Source organism: Mizuhopecten yessoensis, unplaced genomic scaffold (genome assembly GCF_002113885.1).
Source record: "Mizuhopecten yessoensis strain PY_sf001 unplaced genomic scaffold, ASM211388v2 scaffold11059, whole genome shotgun sequence".
NCBI lineage: Eukaryota > Metazoa > Mollusca > Bivalvia > Pectinida > Pectinidae > Mizuhopecten > Mizuhopecten yessoensis.
Genome location: NW_018408858.1, coordinates 1,780,895 through 1,798,820, shown reverse-complemented (window position 1 = coordinate 1,798,820; position 17,926 = coordinate 1,780,895). Strand labels below are relative to the sequence as shown.

General features: G+C 36.0%; 1 protein-coding gene across 5 annotated transcripts in view; it reads left to right on the top strand.

The window, feature by feature from the left end:
* The window catches only part of LOC110465198 (trichohyalin-like), a 52,744-nt gene that overhangs the window by 15,487 nt on the left and 19,331 nt on the right, over positions 1 to 17,926 (top strand). For all 5 annotated transcript variants that reach the window (XM_021520868.1, XM_021520867.1, XM_021520865.1 and 2 more), the window contains 6 exons: positions 11,217 to 11,375; positions 11,762 to 11,834; positions 12,633 to 12,861; positions 14,692 to 14,779; positions 15,135 to 15,296; positions 16,861 to 17,005. In XM_021520868.1, coding sequence (XP_021376543.1) covers positions 11,217 to 11,375; positions 11,762 to 11,834; positions 12,633 to 12,861; positions 14,692 to 14,779; positions 15,135 to 15,296; positions 16,861 to 17,005 — 856 coding nt within the window. The remainder of the gene's footprint in view (positions 1 to 11,216; positions 11,376 to 11,761; positions 11,835 to 12,632; positions 12,862 to 14,691; positions 14,780 to 15,134; positions 15,297 to 16,860; positions 17,006 to 17,926) is intronic.

The following is a 17,926-nucleotide window of genomic DNA, read 5'->3' as shown; positions in this document are numbered from 1 at the left end:
TCCCACTGGGTCATACAAATGTATGGGACTATAAGGTTGTGTTATGTATGGGTCTAGCCTTCTCACGGGGTCATACACATGTCTGGGACTATCTGGTTGTGTTAGGTATGGGTCTAACCTTCTCACTGTGTCATACAAATGTCTATGTGACTATATGGTTGTGTTAGGTAGGGGTCTAGCCTGCCCACTGGGTCATGCAAATGTCTATGGGTCTATATGGTTGTGTTAGGTATGGGTCTAACCTTCTCACTGTGTCATACAAATGTCTATGGGACGATATGGTTGTGTTAGGTATGGGTTAGGTATGGGTCTAGCCTGCCCACTGGGTCATGCAAATGTCTATGGGTCTATATGGTTGTGTTAGGTATGGGTTAGGTATGGGTCTAGCCTGCTCACTGGCTCATACAAATCTCTGGGACTATAAGGTTGTGTTAGGTATGGTTCTAGCCTTCTCACTGGGTCAAACACATGTCTATGGGACTATATGGTTGCGTTAGGTATGGGTCTAGCCTTCCCACTGGGTCATACAAATGTCAATGGGACTATATGGGTGTGTTAGGTATGGGTCTAGCATTATCACTGGGTCATACAAATGTCAATGGGACTATATGTTTGTGTTAGGTATGGGTCGACCCTTCTCACTGGGTCATACACATCTCTGGGACTATATGGTTGTGTTAGGTGGGACTATATGGTTGTGTTATGTATGGGTCTAGCCTGCTCACTGGCTCATACAAATCTCTGGGACTATAAGGTTGTGTTAGGTATGGGTCTAGCATGTAGTGATGGTTGTGTTAGGTATGGGTCTAGCCTTCTCACTGGGTCATACACATGTCTGGGACTATATGGTTGTGTTAGGTATGGGTCTAGCCTGCCCACTGGGTCATACAAATGTCTGGGACTATAAGGTTGTGTTAGGGATGGGTCTAGCCTTCTCCCTGGGTCATACAAATGTATGGGACTATATGGTTGGGTTAGGTAGGGGTCTAGCCTGCCCACTGGGTCATACAAATGTATGGGACTATATGGTTGGGTTAGGTAGGGGTCTAGCCTGCCCACTGGGTCATGCAAATGTCTGGGACTATATGGTTGTGTTAGGTATGGGTCTAGCCTTCTCACTGGGTCATACAAAATAATGTAAGTATTTCTTGGATGATCATTAGATGGCCAAGGTGAAGAAATGTTAGGTATGTGCTGTTCTGCCATAGCAGTATAGTATAAATACATGTAACTGGGCAGGAAAGTTATAGAAAGATATATGGACATGAGAGAGTACGGAATTTGTGTTCCAATCCTATAGTAACCCGAAGAAGGAAATATATATACTGTTATTAGGAAGCATTGCTTTGTCCCAGAATGAGGAGGATGTGTGTTAGCAGGAAACCGGTGTAGATCTATGGAGTGAGAAAAGCTTACCTCCTCAGTATTTTTCCTGAAAAGGGGTTGCTGCATGTTTGTAGGAATCTGCTAGGGAAATACCTCTGTAATGTAATAAATACTTGAAGTAGAAGTGGTGCTCATTCCTGGAGGAAGAGAGAGATGACTAACGGTGTTAACAGAAATATATGTTGTACCTGGAAAGGGAAGAAATGTTTAGACTCTGGGGAAAACCGATAACATGTTACATGCAGTAAGAACTTAGTGTTAAGTCCTGGGAGTAAAAGCGAGAAAGCATCCAACTCTGAGAATACCTGCAACGGAAAACTACATGTATGGCTTCATTCCTGGTACATGTAGTAGGAAACAGAGGTGTTCAGTCCCAGGGGAGGGATACTTGAGGTAACAGTGGTGTTCAGTCCCAGGGGAGGGGATAACTTGGAGGTAGAAACTGTGGTGCTTAGATACAAGTTGAGGTTATGGATATGTGTAAAAATCTGACTTGTTTAAGATGCTTCAGTAAACTGTAGCCTGGGATATATGATATGATTAAGTTATAATACCAGTGTTTCAGCCTTTGATTGGTTGGTTTTCCGTTGAATGCTGCGATTATGCAGATTGTTAAAATAGAATCTTGATGTTTGGTCGCTAATCAAAACATTTAAAACAGTATTACTCATTTGTTGATAAAAAATTGGCATTGAGAGGTAAGCATGAACAATGGTACAAGACATAAACTCTTAGAATCTGATTATAAAAAGCAATTCAATGTGATAAAATAATTAGAAAACTAAGTTATGTCGAGATCAAGAACAAAACCTATCTTAAGGAATGTATGTCTCATTGTATTTAGGTAGAAAGTATGTTAACATATGTATATATTAGATACTAATAATTGTTAAAAGCATGGAATTTTCATGCAGACTTTCTAGTCTCCAGGATCACATGAATAACAGCATTTTCAATTTTTTACTTAATTCATTTGTTTATGAGTAACTTAACTTAAACTATATCATCAAAATATAAATAGTATTATATATTCCATTTTCTGATTATTATTTATGCTAGGTAGTTTGTTTATACAAAGTTCCTAACTTATCTAATCCTTTTTAATTTTGCATTAAATATTGACAAAAAAGGTTTTATGCTTAGAGATAGTGTCTTTTGAAAATCATAGCAATTAGCATACATGAATAATCTATTTAATACTTAATATACAGATATAGTCTCTCAAAGTCTCTTTGTGTATTGATTTTCAATGCTGCCATTAAGCTTGTAATTATTTACGCTATTTATTAAAGTGAACTCCACTACATAGAATACTCATTACCACCAGGCTGTGCTACTGTTGGCTTTGATACTGCTATACTGTATTTGGCCTCAAGAGATTAAGTAAAAAACAAGAGCAGTATGTAGAGTAAAATGCAAAATTCATTTTTTTAAATTGAACTAAAATTTGTTCAAGTTGAACAAAATGCATGGTGAATACCTAAGTGTGTTTGATTTCACATTGCCAGTGTTTATATAGTGACATAGAGCTCTTGACAAAGCGTACATGGTTTAACGCTGTAAAATGGTCTGTGACTAAATTCTCAGAGGAGTATAAACAGTAACCAGGCATCAATACTACATACTGGTACATACATAGCTATAGACAATAAATGGGGTACTATATTGTTAAAAGGACTTTGGTTTCTGTCGTTACAAATTGACAACTTACACATAATTGAACAGAACAGCATTCGAGTTATCCTGTCATGTGATACCATACCATTCCCTAGTTAGTCATGATAAACATATACATATATAGATACGGTCATGAATATTTAAAGATGGCATTCAGTGGCTCCCCCAAGGATTAGAACCAGGCCTAGGACGAAATTTGTTTAATAGCTATTGGTTGGTTCTGCGATGCAATTAAATATTATGTATTACAAGTGTATATAAAAATAGATTACGCGGTAATCATATTTAATTATCTACCAGATGTTGCTGTAAGGTTTCTTTGTACTGATCTGATGGGCTTATTACAGGTTTTGCTGATAAAGAATATGCAGATTCTAATAAAGTCTCCTGTATGTATATGTCCTTTGAGATTGCTTGGTCTTAGGGTATTCATAAAGCTCCAAATTGGTCCTTTAGCTTTTTATCATCCAATACAAGTGTAATGGGACTCATGTTTCTGTTACTGTGATGTAAATTACTAGTAACAGCAGAAATTACAGGAAGTCCAGAAGTTTGTACTTCTACCTACCAGAGTGGGAAGATAGCAATTTAAAGGATTTAGCATAAAAAATCTTTGGCTTTAATTTTCAATGCAGGAAAAGGGAAAATGTTGATGTAATTTAAGCCTCTGATCTCAATTTATAGTTGTTATTAGTTTAAAATAGAAATATACTTGTAAGGTTTTCAACTAAAGTTGTTGGTGTAGGGAGAACTAGGGTTTGTTTACCATTTATTGTTTATATTTGATATGGAAATTGATTCCAAGTAAATTAGCTAACTAAGTAGCTCAATTTCCCTTCACGTTTAAGTATGGTAAATATTTACTCCGATTACAGGTAAGACTTTAGAGGATTTTCTCAACTACAGTATTTAAATTTGAACAACGACTTTGCCTGATTTGTAGATTTTTTTCTGAAAATAATTCATGTTTCGTTTTTGAAAGTTTAATTTGCATTGATGTTTTGTCAAGAGCTTTGTAACGTACCATCAATGCTTTAAGTAGATGTTTAAGGACAGTCTGCTTTGATAAAAAAAAAATGTTTTTATTGCAATTAGTTCAACCCAACAAAATTGACCACCACATATGGGGGTTTTCACCAGTGTTAAAAATTGTTCTGCTACTTTTCAGTGATTGATTTAGTATGGTAATTTAAATATAGTATATATATATATGTGCAAAACTTTATTTGTTTTAAACACTCTAATCAAATGTAAACCAAAAAAAATCTCAAAGTTAGTTAAGAAAATAACAAAAGTAATTTTGGTTTAATTAGGTTTATAAACTAGTATAATATGACAACAACATATAGTAAAACAAATACATATGTATACATGGGTTTTTTTCATGCAAGTTTGCCTACATTTGACAATTAGGCAATGAACCTATATGCCAATAGACAGTTTATTTTGGCTCAGTTGAAATGTCCAAGGCCATTGATAAGAAGGTAGAGTTTATGTGGTCCATTCTCCATCTTCACATAAATCAGAATTATGTGGGGAATAATAACATTGCTCAAAAAGTATAGTGTATATTTTATATAAGGCTAACCCTGGTATATATTTATCATTGGATTTTAGAAAAAAAACTTCATACTTTTTAGTTGTAGTGGGCATTTTAACTATAGTCTCTCCAATTGTAATTTGTAGTTGTGTATTGGCATCTAATGGACACAAATGTGATGGACCAAGGTTATTTGTGACCTGCTCAAGTCAGGTATATCAAAATGATGGGAAATTAGCATAATTGCAGGATTTACCAGGGTTACTGAGTGGTCAAAGTTTTTTGTTACTAAGCTCATTTTTATGCAAATGATGTTTACAGTTTGTGGGGTTTAGTATTTGATGCGGGTTGGTGTAAAATTTAACGCATGCTCAGATGAAATTTTGTGTTCTAATGATAACTATATGAGAAAATGTTGTGATTCTAATAATTCTGACCTTGTTGACTTGATTTGATAAAGTTGGTCAAGTTTTTCATAAAATATTGAAAATGTGGAACCAAAAGTGTCTTTCTATGAAATATTAGTGACATTATGGTTGGAAAATACAAAGCATTACTGAGTATTTACAATTTAGTGCTAGATGATCTGATCATAAATGTTTTTCGTAAATGTGTTATCCATTGTTATTTTCTGTAAATACATTTCATGTCCCACTCCCCGTCTCCATGTTCATGTATACTATAAGTTCTATACCGTTTGGTACAGCTATACTTGTAATGTTTTAATCTACATATTTATGTAAAAGAGTGAGATTTCAAATAGCAATGAATTCATGTATAATAATATTTTGATCTATTCATATGTGCAGTTATACCTTTCTATAAAACTTTTATTAACTTTTGCAAATTCAGTTTATATTATTAGTTGGTCCCCTCTTAGTTGAACAGGTATTTCTTGATGTCTTCGATACGTAGACTATGATCATTGATTTTTTCCCCCATGATCCTAACGACTTTGACATGACATGGTATGACGGTACACTTTTACTGTATATTGTTATTGTCGTCCCCTAGGTACTGCAGAGCCCTGTGTACAAGTACTTGTGTTGATATTTATATCTGGTGTATTCCTACAGTATATGTAGGTATGATCTTTGTGCTGATGACATAGGATTCACTCCCTCACCACAACACACACAAACAAACCAGTCAGAGTTCACCAGGTCAGAGTTCACCAGGTCAGACTTATTAGAATCATTCACTGTTATAGCTGTTCACAATTACTTGTTTTGTTGGAATTACGATAGAATCAACTTTTAGACAACAAATCGTTATGATATCCATTATATGTTTACGTTCATTTATTGATCACTCTGTGGATGAGAGACATCATAAATAATTCATGTCTGTTTTCCTCTAACCTAAAGGTGAATAGGTCACTACAGATGGTATCTGTTGGTTGGTTGAAAAGTGTTCAAACATCCGTCCATTTTAGTCTAATTATAGTGATACCTTATTTGTGTATGTTAACGCATGCCTTAACTTTATATTTACGTTTTTTCCTTTTCTTTTGGCATTAAAATATATTTAGGTGTCATTTATTTTGTCTGTTATTATTTGTTCACTACAATTAAAGAAAGTTTTGTACAATTATACAAAAGTCTGAACTCTGACTGGTGCATTTTGTGTGTGTCAAAGACAACCTGCCCTCCCCTATATATAGCAATGATAGGTTACAGATCAATGAAGGGAGATTCCATCTAGAATCAGAAAGGTGTTATATAAACTGATCCATATTGCACTACACTATCTTAGAATAAAACTACCACTACTGTATTTTCTGTATTAAGCATCCTGGACACTTTGGTTATTTTAAGGCACTTTATAGAAATAATTTAGTGAATAAAAAGGTCTGTCGCTTTGAATACATTTATTTTCTGCCCAAATCTATGGAAAAAGGCTTTCTCTAAGTGTGGAAAAGTAATGATGAGGGTAATCAAAAAGATTTGGACATAAAATTACGGAGGTGAAGTTAATTATGGCATATCATGCACCATATTTGACATAGTAAGCGCCCCTTCCATTATAAGCAATCCCTATCCTTTTTCTGATCTGGGCATCACATTCTTTTACAATAGTTTACCAACTTTATTACTTGGGGATGAAAGCATATTATGACTTTATTGGAAATTTTGAAATGTTCTACAATTCTTCTTAAGCGTCCAGAGTGCTTACTAAGGTCAAATGAGATGTGTCTCTTTTTTTTTGGACAACACCAGAGAATGCAAAAGACTACTGCTTTTGTGGACATCTGCTTAAATCCTTCAGACACATTAGATTCTGACAATATGAAGAAAGTTCACAAATGAATACCAGTTTTGCTAGATTTATGCTGTAGAAACCATTCACATTGTCAATGAAGTTAAGCTCCAGCAGCTGATGAACTTAGAATTCTCTTGGATTAATATACAGCAACACCCACGGGCATTTTCCATCTTATTTTGTCCTTTATACAATGTATATATAAGTTCCTGATTACCTCCGTATGTGATATATGTGATATTTATGGTACCATTATTTGATTAAGTAACATGGTCTTTGTTTGTGCTCTGTATATTTATACTAACCAGTAAAATATTGACACATATCTTCAATTGAGCTTCTTATACAGTCACTCATGCTCTGTACACTTTTGTTATGGATTCTGTAAGATCTAGGAATCGGCCAAATTTCAAAGTCAAGTTTAAATAATGACAGTTTTGTTAACCTCATTTCTGAACAAACAAAGTTTCTCAGTGTTATTTGATCTTATCTATAATTATATTGGGTATAGGAAACATGAAAAGAAAGCATACTGTGTTTGTGTATATGTATGTATAGTGTATGAAATCTATACTAAGGGTCAAATATTTGTGGCGCTTGCACTTTTAAATTGTTTGATCACTACATTGAAGAAACCTAACCAAAGACATGTTTTAAATTAACCATCCTATTGTCAACAGAAGGGAAAGGTACTAATGATAATTTAAGAAAGTTATTGAAAAACAAAACAACCTGGTAGATTCCCTCATTGACAGTGACTTAGTTACCTGTTTATGGAAACCTACACACATACTTAGTCGTCCATGATGCATCAAGAATGCTTCAACACTGTTCATTTTAGGCCTGAAAGTAGTTGTGTTTCCAGTAACATGATATGTAATGTTAGTTCTTCCATTATTTTTTCTCGGATCATGGTTATACTCTCTAGTCAAAGGCCCAACCTCACTACAGATTTTTAGTAACTTACAATGTAATATTTTCTAGGTTTAGATAAAGAAGAATGAATTTCTGTGCACTTAGGTCTAGTTCAGTTATAATACTAGTACTGTATCTGTCTGATTATCTTTTGATGAATAAATGAAAACGCGGGCAGTGTGTCGCTGTATATAATATAAAGAGTAACAGCCCTTTGTTAACTGTCACTTTGTCTGCTGCATATCTCAAATGCTCGGTCATCTGCAATTGACAAGTTTTGTATGTGAATACCCCCTAGGAGGGCAGATTTTTGTCAGTAAATTAACTGTATACAGAGTTACGGCCCTTTGGTCATTGTGCCTCACTGTATTTAGGGCGTATCTCAAATAATCTGTCACCTGCAATTGAACCTCATGGAATGGCATTGTTTTTCACACTGAAATTTGGTCTTGTGCTCCCCTATAAACAGAGTTACGGCCCTTTGTTCAGTCGTTGGAAGGCTGGGGAAGATGGATTGTTTGCAGTGCTGTAGTTATTGTTCATTATTACAACAACAAAAAACAAGAAACAATAAGGCATCTAAAGAGATAGGACATTTTCATAAAATATTAAAGCTACATAGTTGCTGACTTTAAAGATGTGCTATGCTGCTAAAGCACCGTGACCAATATTGATACATCAAATATGTAATGTATAAAGATCATACTGAATTGTCAGTCAGCTAAAGCACCGTGACCAGTATTGATACATCAAATATGTAATGTATAAAGATCATACTGAATTGTCAGTCAGCTAATATAGGATAGAGACACCCTCAAATGTCGTGTAACATGTATAAGACATTAACACTCAAAACATAGCTGGCTTTGATGCAATATAAAAGTTGAGAGCATTATATAAATGTCCTTGACTACATATAGATACAAGGTTATTGTAAAATATCTTTGTCTACATATATACAATGGTATTTTAACCTAGTACATATTCCCTAATCAATTGTTTATAAATAATTCCATTAGATGTACTACAGTGTTTGTTTGGTTTCTAAGTAACAGAGATGGACGGGTGTCATTGTCAACGTAGTAAATAATTTAACACAGCTAGAGATGGCTGTACCAAGGGAGGTAACTACAGTTGACTTGAGCTGATGAAAGAGTTGTGACCTGGAAGTATAATTGACTGAAGAATAAATTGGAAATCAGTAAAAAATAATCTTAACCAGACAACCAACAAGAGTAAATCATTGTTCACTATATATCCTTATGAGTTTAGGGAGATTTTATATTTCTCTTAAATTATAAACAATTAAATTAAACTTCAAATTCTGAACATGTTCTTATTGATGAAAATGAGATTAGATTGAAAGCCTTAAGTTTTACCATTAAATAAAGGAAAGAGAATGTTCTGGCACACTTTTATTTTAAAAAATGTGGTATTAACTGTAAATAGAAACCATTCAGGGGAAAAAAAGAGTGTAAAATCACTGAATGATATAAGAAAAATATTTATGAAATATATTAATTAAGACCAGAAATTAAGTATTCACTATTAACTTCACCAAATTACTATTACATTGGCAAACGAAAGTCCTACAATGTAGGACAGAACTTTTTAGAAAATCATTCATACCATCATCTGTAACACAATGGAATTCCCTCAACTCCTGTATAAAGTCAACCCATTCTCTTGTTGCATTTAAAAACTGTTTCAAACATGATGTTTTTTCTATTCCAAAATTTTTAACAGTAGGAGATAGAAAATTTACAATTTTACACACCAGACTTAGGAACAAATGCAGTAGTCTTCAATATGACGTTTATACAGTTAACCTCAGTGATAACCCTTTATGTTTATGTGGGGAAGTAGAAAATGTACATCACTATTTCTATACATGTCCAAATTACTCAACTGTAAGAAATCACATTGTAAGAAATCTTAGGAACATAAATCTCCAGAGATCCTCCTAACAGACATAAACACACTTCTCTGGGGTAATCATGATCTCACTTTTGAACAAAACAGTAAAACCTTTACCTATGTATGTAAGTACATTAATGATGCAAGCCGCTTCTAGTAAGTAGTCTAAATTACAACAATTACATCATGTTCGAAGAATTAAATTGTCTTTATCTGTGTTAAAACCTCGGTTAATTCTCTATGAGTAGGTCGGGGTATAGAGAAACAGTCGTCAACAACCTATTTTGTTAATTCAACTTAAATTTAAAAAATAAATAAAAATAAAAATAAAAATGAAAAGTACATGTTAAGACAGCTATGATGTACGTAAAATGTATTTAAGTTAGGAGAGGGCTTAATTAAGTTGTAAGAACTTGTGCTCAATCCTTTTTGTCATTTTCAAGGCCATAAGAATATGTTTAAACCAAACGAAAGTCCTGTAATAATAACTAGACATGTATTTCAAGTCCTGTAAAGTAACTTGACCTGAATCCTGTAATTTAAGTAGACCCCCAGTCCTGTGATGTGACTAAAGTCCACTCAGATATATATCCAGTCCTGAGTCCTGTGGTTTCAACTAAATCATGCATATTGTAACTAGACGGGAGTTGTGTAATGTAACTAGGCTTATAATTAGTTGTGAGCTGTAACTGAGTCATGTAGTGTAACTAGACCTTAGTTGTGGAGTGTTTCTAGACCTGAGTCATGTAATGTAACTAGACCGGAGTTGTGTAATGTAACTAGATCTAAGCGCCCTGTAATGTAACTAGATCTAAGCGCCCTGTAATGTAACTAGATCTAAGCGCCCTGTAATGTAACTAGATCTAAGCGCCCTGTAATGTAACTAGATCTAAGCGCCCTGTAATGTAACTAGATCTAAGCGCCCTGTAATGTAACTAGATCTAAGCGCCCTGTAATGTAACTAGATCTAAGCGCCCTGTAATGTAACTAGATCTAAGCGCCCTGTAATGTAACTAGATCTAAGCGCCCTGTAATGTAACTAGATCTAAGCGCCCTGTGATGTAACTAGATCATAGCCCTGTGACGTAACTAGAACATAGCCCTGTGATGTAACTAGATCTAAGCCCTGTGACGTATCTATATCTAAGCCCCGTGATGTAACTAGATCTAAGCTCTGTGACGTTTCTAGAACTTAGCCCTGTGATGTAACTAGATCTAAGCCCTGTGACGTATCTAGATCTAAGCCCTGTGATGTTACTTGAACATAGCCCTGTGATGTAACTAGATCTAAGCCCTGTGATGTAACTAGATCTAAGCCCTGTGATGTAACTAGATCTAAGCCCTGTGGCGTAACTAGATCTTAGCCCTGTGATGTAGCTAGAACAAAGTCCTGTGATGTAACTTGATCCGAGTCCTGTTATGTCCATTTAATCCTTTTTTGACAAAACAAGAAGTGCCTATGTTCAGCTAAAAGTCATTTGCTATTTTCCTGGAGCATTGACCCTTGAACTTTTATCAGGAGGAGACTCTACGGGCATCCATGGAGGAGATGGAAGTAAAGAAACAGGAGCAGAAGGAGGCCCTGATCCGGGAGATGGAGAAAAATGAGCCCACACCAAAAGCCAAGGCCTCACAGAACAACGTCCCCCATGCTATGAGGAGCTCCTTTATGTTTGGGGTAATTATTATAAACATCTATATATACATCATACTGTACCTGCCTACCTTGAACCAGGATAGGGGATTATACCTGCTATGAGGTGTAAGGACTAGCTGCTGATCATGAGCTCATGTACTTGTGTCCTTACGAGATCTCGGGTAATTCTAGATGACTATCATTCCAAATGGTTATGACCATGGCAGTGGTTGAAACAATTTCCTGTACCCATCACACATTTTTATTTAAATGCAAGGTTTGCTTTTAGGATGGAATAGTGACATACAACAGTAGAAATAGGACACTATATATTTGCTGCTATTTTATATTGATGTTTTAATAGATAAAGAAGGAAATATTTGTGCACATATACTTGACAATCCTGAAAACATTTTTTTTTTTTATAGCAAGTTGCTCCAGACTCGAACCAGTTTGAAAACACCAAGGAGTTTGAGAGGCAACAGTGGCTACAGGAACTAGGTAGGTTTACGCTGATTAACTATTTCTTATGTTCAGAGGCTAAAAGACAGGTTAAAATCTCTTATGTTCAGAGGCTAACAGACAGGGTAAAATCTCTTATGGTCAGAGGCTGAAAGACAGGGTCAATATAAGTAGTAGCTATATATATAGACAGTCTATGAGAAAGGTTATTGAATATGATAAAATATGGATAAAGTCCGTGCCCTACCACATTATTGTGAAGGTTTTTGCCTTTTCTGTTGGTCGTTCCATTTATAGGACATCTTGGTTAAACATTGGCTTTTGATTCATTTTTGTGATACATCACACTAGAGTCCAATAGTTCATGTAAGATACATATTGAAGTTCCACAGCTATATATGAAAGGTTGGTCAATATGACCTATATTTTCCACTTCACTGACTTTGGTCATACTTCACTGACTTTGGTCATACCTCACTGACTTTGGTCATACTTCACTGACTTTGGTCATACCTCACTGACTTTGGTCGTACTTTGTGTTTACAATGTAGCTCCATTTCCATCAAAGCAGAGTAAGGGTATAATTATGTATTTTGTTTTTCAAACATTTCTTTATATAGAAAATGGAAATAGACGTATGATTAAAAAAAAAAAAAAATGAGAGCAAGGGCTGTCCATTTGATTACCAGTAAATAAAATGGTCTGCTTTGTGTTGTATCCTATGACAATGAAATTTACCTATGCTCCACATACATATTTTAAAAAAATGTCAATAGTTTTTGTATTGGTCCATTTGGCGTGGGAATCAGAGAATACATTTATTTTCATGACCTACAGACAAACAAAAGGAAGAAAAGCGTCTAAGACAGAATAATAGCAAGGCCAATACTGCCAACCAAGAAACCTGGGCAGACAAATTCACCTATCACAAGCCAGCCGGGTACCCAGACCAGCTTAGAGAGCCCCCTGCTGGCTATCCAGATCCCTTCTCACCAAGGGACAAAACTCTAGATGGAGGAAGGGTTAACAGTGCTCCATCACACATCCCAGACAAAGATGAAGACATGTGAGTCACACTGTACCTGTATTACAGGCAGAATCAAAACTCTTCAGGTTGTAATCTACTGATATTCTTAGGAAGGGAATACATTGTTATCTAACATTAAAACTTAATTACAGTTTACATTTAGGCGTGTACTAACATCTAGAGATTGGGTAATTCCGTCTTTGCGTATTGCAGAGTTATCCTCTCTTGTGAGCAGGTATTGATTGTTACATCATTTGTTTGTGAGAGTAACGTCATCAATTTTTAGCTCACCTGGCATGAAGTGCCAAGTGAGCTTATGCCGTGGTGCGGCGTCCGTCGTCCGTCGTCCGTTGTCCGTCGTCCGGTGTCAATATTTTACTTTAAACGACTTCTTCTTAATAACCGAAAGGCCTAGGGTGTCGATATTTGGTCAGAAGCAAACTGGGATGAAGGGCTACGAAGTTTGTTCAAATTAATGACCTTCACCCATTTTCAAGGTCACAGGGGTCAAATATGTTGAAAACTTTAAACAACTTCTTCTCAATAACCAAAATACCCAGGGTGATGATATTTGGCCAGTAGCATGCTGAGATGAAGGGCTACAAAGTTTGTTCAAATGAATGACCTTCAATAATATTCAAGGTCCCAGTGGTCAAATATGTTAAAAACTTTAAACAACTTCTTCTCAACAACCAAAATGCCCAGGGTAATGATATTTGGCCAGTAGCATGCTGATATAAAGGGCTACAAAGTTTGTTCAAATAAATGACCTTCACCCATATTCAAGGTCACAGGCGTAAAATATGTTAAAAACTTTATACAACTTCTTCTGTATAACCAAAATGCACAGGGTGATGATATTTGGCCAGTAGCATGCTGGGGTAAAGGGTCATCAAGTTTGTTCAAATGAATGACCTTCACTTATATTCAAGGTCACAGGGGTCAAATATGTGAAAAACATTAAACAACTTCTTCTGAATAACCAAAATGCACAGGGTGATGATATTTGGCCAGTAGCATACTGAGATGAAGGGCTACAAAGTTTGTTCAAATGCATGACCTTCACCCATATTCAAGGTCACAGGGGTCAAATATGTTAAAAACATTAAACAACTTCTTCTGAGTAACCAAAATGCCCAGGGTGATGATATTTAGTCAGTAGCATACTAGGATCAAGGGCTACCAAGTTTGTTTAAATGTATGACCTTGAATCATATTCAAGGTCACAAGGAGCAAATATGTTCAAAATATTTAAACAACTTGTTCTGAATAACCAAAAGGCTCAGGATGTTGATATTTAGTCAGTAGCATGCTGGGATCAAGGACTACTATGTTTGTTAAAGTGAATGACTTTGACTTATATTCAAGGTCACAGGGGTCAAATTTGTTTAAAATCTTTAAACGACCTCTTCTGAATAACCATGGGTCCCAGGATGTTGATACTTTGCAAGTTGCATCCTGAGATGAAAGGCTATAAAATGTGTTCAACATAATGACTTTGTTCGACTTTCAATCACAGGGGTGATATGTTCTAAAAAAAGTTAACAGGGTCTTTTGAATGAATTTTAATCATAAATACTGATATTTTGCCTGTAGCTTTATTTTAGATCACTTTTAAGGTTACAAGTGTGAGATTTATACCAGGTGAGCGATGCAGGCCCATTGGGCCTCTTGTTGAGAAAACAACGTCATTTTCTCACACAAACCAATGACGTAACAATCAATACCTGCTCACAAGAGAAGATAACTCTGCAATACGCAAAGACGGAATATCTTTTAAAAAAAACGTTCACATGGTACTGCTCGAAGTCTTCATGTTTATGATCTTGAGACAAATAGGAACATTGTCTATACCTTTCTTTCCATTAGGACGCACATACGAGGCCAAAACGTGTTCATGGATCCGGTCACGAGAAATGAGCTGGAGGAAAAGAGGAAGCGCCTGCTGGAACACCAGGTAAGCTGCTGATACACCGTGATACGTAGATGTGCCAAAAGGGTTTCTAAAGTCAAGGTCAAGTTCACTGTTACTTACAAAATAAAAATTGGGAGTGTGAAGGGAGTTTAGTTAGGAAAATGTCAGGGGCCCTTGCTGACCTGTCAGTGTTCTAGTACTGATAGCATTTCTATTCACATGCAATAAATATATATTGCACTACACTTGACCAATTTACTGTTGGTTCTGATCCAACAATAAGACCATGCAGTTTCACCACGACTGTTGGGCCAGTTCTTTTTTATTTATCCTGGAATCTGTGTATTTAATTTGACCTTTGACCTGTAATTTTGAATTCATCCCTGGTCATTGACAGCAAGCAGTGATGGAACAGGTTCAACAGAAACAGCGAGAGAAGCAGAGAGAGCGTGAGCTGAAACTGCAGGAAGACATGGAGGGGGAGATAAAACTACAGGCCGAGCGCGACCGTATACAGCGCCAGTTTGACCAGGAGCAAACCAAAATCAAAATGAAAGAGGTAAGGTGTCTTACACTCCAAATTTGTGGGGTTTTATCAAATATATGTTCTTTTTGGTTTTATAAATAAATGTAGTAATATATCAAAACTGAAATTGTTTTGTTTTGTTGAGAAAATTTGGTTTGCTTGCAAAATCCACATGGGTGTGATTAACACTCGATGTTAACTACTACTATTAAAGGTGCAACTTGGTCCATTAGTTCAGGAGTAAATTATAGTAACAAGCAAATGAAGATGAAAAAATAAAGGTGGGAGAAAGCAACAACTATTTAAGGATCCTCGTACCTGACTGCCACGACTATAAATTAGGGGAAAACCTTCCTGCATTACAATAACTTGAATAAATCATTTCTGGAAAGAAACCCATACCTTGCCAAACTTTTATGAAAACGCAATAAAAATGAAAAAGAAAGGATATCAACAGCAGTGTTCTGAGAGTAACATTGCAATGGGGCCAGACCTTGACTCAAACCCTGAATAATACTCACAATACGGTCCCCCAACCTGATCAAGGTAGTTCCCTGGCCCATAATACTCACAATACGGTCCCCCAACCTGATCAGGGTTGATCCCTTGCCCATAATACTCACAATACGGTCCCCCAACCTGATCAAGGTAGTTCCCTGGTCAATAATAATTACAATACGGTCCCCCAACCTGATCAATGTAGTTCCCTGGCCCATAATACTCACTATACGGTCCCCCAACCTGATCAGGGAAGTTCCCTGGCCCATAATACTCACAATCCGGTCCCCCAACCTGATCAGGGTAGTTCCCAGGCCCATAATACTCACAATACGGTCCCCCACCCTGATCAGGGTTGATCCCTTGCCCATAATACTCACAATACGGCCCCCCAACCTGAACAGGGGAGTTCCCTGGCCCATAATACTCACAATACGGTCCCCCAACCTGATCAGGGTAGTTCCCTGGCCAAAATTAATCACAATACGGTCCCCCAACCTGATCAAGGTAGTTCCCTGGCCAATAATAATTACAATACGGTCCCCCAACCTGATCAGGGTAGTTCAGCTAAAGCAAAATTAAGGGGAGGTTACTGTATGTATACTACAAAACTACAGCGGAATTCTCAAGAGTTTGCCTGCCCCTGCAGTGGGACACAGATCCTAAAATAAACAATAAGGCATTAGAAATTGTTTTAAGGGAGCCCTAGAGATTTTTCTCTGCTATCAAAATCTTATTCCGTCTTTTCGTATTGCAGAGTTATCTGCACTTGTGAGCAGGTATTGATTGTTACGTAATTTGTTTGTGATGTAGTTATTTATCTTCTCAAAATAGTAATATCTTAAATAACTATCAATATATTAGAGTACTAACTTGGTACACACACAGATTTGGTTGCAAATGGAATTATTTGATATTAATTGTCAATCTTACATCTAATGCAATACATTGCAATCCTAAGTATGACATTGATGGAGAGAAGACGCCTTGTTAATTTTGTACTTTCTGCAATTACAATATTATAGCTACATATATTAGCACCAAAATGAACATACAAACTGTATTACAGATACAGTTATATTTGTTAAAATGTTCACAGGTTCGAAGACAGCAGGAAGTAGACCAGCTAAAAATGGCCATGGATGAGGCCCACGAGTCTGCTCTCCGCGAAAAAATTACACGGCGCATGCAGCATCTAGAGGAAGGTGGCCATGACACCACGCACCTCAAGGCTACATTACAAGGTAGGTAACGCACACAATTACATGTTTATACAGGTCATATCAAAGGACCACTGGGACTAGCTAGTTATACCTCGCAAAAGGCTAGACGAAAATGGACGTCCTTTCTAATTCTGTGATTATTTAGATTCAGCGTGTTGTATTGTATCATTACCTATATGGCCAGTCTTAAACATGGACGGGTAGAGGGTAAGTAAGGGTCATTGCTGGAATAGAGTGAGGGAATCAGAAGAGTTCAGATATCTGGTAGGGGTAGAGTGTATTGTCTTCTGAAGTATTTCTACTTGTTAGGGGATACCTAATTGCATCTTTCTCGGAAATTTGTGATGTGGAACTTTTATAGTAAATCATAGGGTAGACACTAGACTATCAGAAACTGTAGTAAGAAACAGGCTTTGAAACGTATCTGGAGTTCCACTTGCATGATTATCTGTAAATCTAGTGTGTTGTCACTTTATGTCAACAACACACTTTATAAGTCTCACAAATATTAGAGAAATAGCGTTTGAGCAGAAAAATCATAATATTTGTTGTTGTACATGTATTATGTATATATGCATGTAACACAGGCTAGATAAGATACGCTTCCTTTGGTGTTGTCAATAATAGATCACAATTTCAGATTGAAATATACAGTTGTTTTCAGGAATTTTCTGATTCCAAAATTTCAAAACTCAAATGCTTTGTTAATATATATGCTTGATCAAACAATTTTCAAAAATATTGCTTCGTTTTTTATGACAAAATAGGTTTCAGTCATCATTGAATTAATATATGTTTGCATTTCCAGGTTGATATGAGACACAGCATTATATGCATGGGTATTTTATGAATATTCAATGATATTAACATATTTAGTATAAGTACCTGTGAATGTTGTGAATAGATTATTTTTCTTTCAGGAAGATATTTTTCTAATAACAA